Source organism: Oryctolagus cuniculus, chromosome 18 (assembly GCF_964237555.1).
Source record: "Oryctolagus cuniculus chromosome 18, mOryCun1.1, whole genome shotgun sequence".
Lineage (NCBI taxonomy): Eukaryota > Metazoa > Chordata > Mammalia > Lagomorpha > Leporidae > Oryctolagus > Oryctolagus cuniculus.
Window position 1 is genome coordinate 8,922,647 of NC_091449.1, and position 4,329 is coordinate 8,926,975.

The window sequence follows — 4,329 nt, forward strand, 5'->3', positions numbered from 1 at the left end:
GAGAGAGAAGAGTTCTTTCATCCACTGGTTAACTCCACAGATGGGCTGAAATGGTAGGAGCTGAGTCAATCTGAAGCCAAAAGCCAAGAGTTTCTTCCAGGTCTCCCACAAAAGTGCAGAGGCCCAAGGACTTGGGACATCTTCTATCATTTTCCCAGGTCATAGCAGAGAGCTGGATCAGAAATGGAGCAGTCGGGACTTGAACTGGCGCCCATATGAGATGCCGGCACTGCAGGCAGTGACTTTACCCACTACACCACAGCACCAGACCCTCAGAAATCTTAATGGTTTCTGAGCTTCAGTTTGTTCAGTAAAATGATTCCCACCTTTCCCTTGCTATGTGGGTAATTCTCTTGGTCTGTTGCTAGACTCATTTTGGAGAGCACTGAATTCACTTTAGAATGAATTTCAGTAGGTTTTTCTTCATTTGACTTTCAGAGTAGATGGTCCCATCTCTATACTTTTAAGACTTTATTGGGCAGCGCCATGGCTCACTAGCCTAATCCTCCACCTCGCAGCGCTGGCACACCAGGTTCTAGGGGATTTGTCCATATGTCTCCACTCCAAATTTATTGGCATAGTCACAATATCATCATTTAAAATATTTTTAAGTTCTCAGTTTTGATTTTTAACATTTTAAGTTGGATATCATTGGTGCCTTTTCTTTAGGAAGTACTGCCATAACTCTAGAGGTTTGGTAATGTTGTTATTCTTCAGAATAACTGCATTTTGAATCTATGTTTCCATAATGCATTTCACAATACTCAAAGGTTTTTTCACTTTGTTCTTACTAAGAAATTTTTTTTGGAACTTACTGAAAAATCAATGATAATATAAAGTATTCTTTCCTTTTAAAATTCATTACAATTCTGCTAAGATAAATTGTTCTGTTAAGTTAAACTCTTGCACTTTGTTCTCATTCATTTCAGTGTTTGCCGTATGCTGCACTGATTACGTGGTGCACATTCTAGTAAAAATGAGGTTGGGCATTTGATAGAGACGCATGTGTTGGTCAAGGCATTAGGTGCAGAGAATGAACTGAGCTGCCCAACTTCTTCATTGTTTGACTTACCTTAGGTTTGGTGGTTCTGAAGTTGTGGAAGCCTTTGCTTACGTGTCTTACTAAAATGGTGGATTCCCCTCTGTGTTCTGACCCTTTAATGTGTTTGCACATTTAGTGTTGATTCCCACAGATTTGCAACCTTCATTTTTTCCATGTGCACTTCATTATATCTGGATTTTTTGTTCCATAAATGTTTGTTTTTCAGTGTTATTTGACATGCACCTGCTTTCTGTGGCTTAGTTTGTATTTTGTCATCTTCCTTTATTTGGATTTTGTCTTTCTTCTTTATTGGACTTGTTTCTTTTACAGATGTTGTAATGGTCTTGAAATCTCATGCTTCTGATATTTAGTGGACATACCTTATGTCTACTGGTCAACATCGGCCCCATGTATCGTACACCATTCAATCATTTTTAGACTATGTGTGCATTTGTATTTATATGGATGCATTGGGCAGCACATACTTGGGATGTGGTATTTTTGACTTTTGCGTTCTCTGCCTTTTGTGATTTAGTCTGCCTTCAGCTTTGTGGTGGTATAATTGATAGATGAAAGCCTATTTGATAGCTAAAACACTGGGATGATCTGACATATATTTGAAAAGTGTACTACAACTTAGTTTATTAGCATACCATTCACCTTCCATAGAAACCTTATTTGTTGGTGAGAGCATTGTAAGAGCCAAGTTGTGAGCAAATATAAATAATATAGTACATTATTATCAAGTTGTTCGACTCATGTTGCAGCAGCTATCCAGAAAGTATTCATTTGCTAAGTGTAAGTTGGTAACCTTTCACTAACATCACTCTCCCCTACCTTATCACTCCTGAGAATCACTTTTCCTCTGTTTCTCAAACTTTGATCTTTTATAGTCCATATAGAAGTGAGATCATAACTAAAAATCTATATAGAAAAGAATGGTAATGTGTGCACAACAAAGACAATTGAGATAGTAAGTCTCAGAGAATGATATAGGCAACAACTCCAAATATCAACAAATATAGATATTAAAGTTATTAATTTAGAAGTCACCCATAGTGACCATGATACCATTCCTGTTCTTATATTTGTGAACCAACTCTGATTCCTCTAAAAATGCTCAAAATATGTTTGGGCCAAAATATTTAGTTTACATGTGCTTCAGGGAGCAAAACTCAGTGATAATTTGCTATTCTGGGCTCATCAACTGTCATGTGACTTCTTCTTGGGGCCCAAGAGTTCTGTGGTGTGGACTGTCCTGTGCATCGTGGGAAATTTAGTGCATGGTGAGAAATTTAACAGCAATCTTGGCCTTTACCCACTAAGCGACAGGAGCTCTGTGCCAAGTGTGAAACCAAATATGTCTCCAACAACCACTGCTGGTTGGATGAGGGGAGGAGAAAAAGCCCCCTTGAAAACTCCATGCTATATTTCTTTATTTTAAAAATGAACCATATATTTAGAGTGACATAATACGAGAGTGATTAAATATTCCCTGTCTTGAAAGAATTGTTCTGCAATCTAAATTGCAAGAAAGAAGTTCAGATATTCATAGTACTGTACATGTATCAGACATGTAGTGTGCTTTAGAAAGGTTAGGATATACAGATATCATTAGAGGGAAGAAGCAATCTATACTCTGAAGAAAAATATCACTTTTAATGTAATTTGTCATTCACAGATGCCAGCCTGCCCTCTTGGGCTATACACTAGAATGTAGGATGTGAGCATCCTGGTTCTGCATTCTTCGTATCACCTACTTTCATAGTCTGAGGTTCAAGCACTGCCCACTATTCTATTTCTGGAAGTGGCACAGCCAAGACTGAAACAGAAAATTTGACCATTTATTCTGTCTTCCTAACACTGAACTGTCAGTCTTCACATTGCTCAAAGGTTCCTTGTTAAAAACATCATGTCACAGTACAATCCATTTATTTTTCAGTAGATGACAACCTTGCCTAACTGAAATGTCATTGACATGTTTCCAAATGACACAATTTTGAGCTTTTTTCTCATAACTCAGATTTTTATCGGTGTCATGGCCAATTCATTTCTCTTCATGATCTATATTTATGCCTTCCTAATCCAGCCTCAGCTGAAGAAGCCCATAGATTGCATTTTCATGCACCTGACAATGGCCAATATTATAACCATTGTGTTCCAGTCAATACCAGACATCGTGTCATCCTTTGGAGTTAAACGTTTCTTAGATAACGCTGGCTGTCAAACTGTTTTTTACATCTACAGAGTCACCCGGGGTCTCTCCATCTGCACCACCTCTCTCCTGAGTGTATTTCAAGCCATCACTATCAGCCCCAGTCATTCTAAATGGGCAAGGCTGAAATCTAAGCTGTCTGCCTGGATACTTCCCTCTTTCCTTTTCTTCTGGGTCATGAACATGCTGATCTATATCCACATCATTGAAACTGTAAGAGCCAAATGGAATTTCACTGTCGTTGGTCATGGATTTGTTCATGCATACTGTCAATCTATACAGCTTCGAGATCACCAGTCATGGTCATTTATAAGTGTCATAGTGATTCGTGATCTCCTGTTCGTGGCACTGATGATCATGTCCAGCCTCTACATGGTGGGGCTCCTCTACAGACACCGCAGGAGAGCCCAACACATCCACAGCTCCAGCCTATCCAGACAGATGTCTCCAGAAAACAAAGCCACCCACACTATTATTTGTCTGGTATTCTGCTTTGTGCTCTTTTATTGTTGCAACAACTTTGTGACCCTTTATGCATTTTATAGACCTGAGAAAGACTCAAGATTGGTGGGCATTACTGGAATTTTATCATCATGCTACCCAACTTTCTGCCCATTTTTGTTGATGAAAAATAACAAAAATATTCCCAAATGGACTTCTTCCCTTTCCATGATGAGAATGCCTTTTTCTCCAAGTGCTTTCCTTGGTTGATCTCACATCATTTAGCACAGAGGAGTCCATAAAATTTTATGAGGAAACGAAGGCAGGTGACCATGGAACTATTCTCACTTGAAGTATTTGGTCCATTTCAAAAACACATTTCAAAATGTTTAATTGAATCAATATATAAAATTTCCCACTGAGTACCTGTTTATGTTATCCTTTGGGTGAAATTAATGTATTGTCTACAACTAAAGCTAATTTCCTCTGCTTTTAATGCACCTACTAGAAAATGCAAACTTGTATTTGGTGCTTGCCTCATATTTCTGTTCAGCTGTGCTGCTTGTAAGAACTTCCTTATTCATTCAACAAATCTTAATACCCAGGTCTCATTTTTCAGGGACTTGGCTAC

At 38.4% G+C, this 4,329-nt stretch overlaps 1 protein-coding gene across 1 annotated transcript; it reads left to right on the forward strand.

Annotated features, from left to right (window-relative positions):
• The first annotated feature begins 3,020 nt into the window (after positions 1-3,020).
• Positions 3,021-3,968, forward strand: ORYCUNV1R1562 (vomeronasal 1 receptor oryCunV1R1562). Its single transcript, NM_001167249.1, is given in 1 exon segment — positions 3,021-3,968. A coding segment is annotated over 1 exon segment (948 nt).
• The last annotated feature ends 361 nt before the right edge of the window (positions 3,969-4,329 follow it).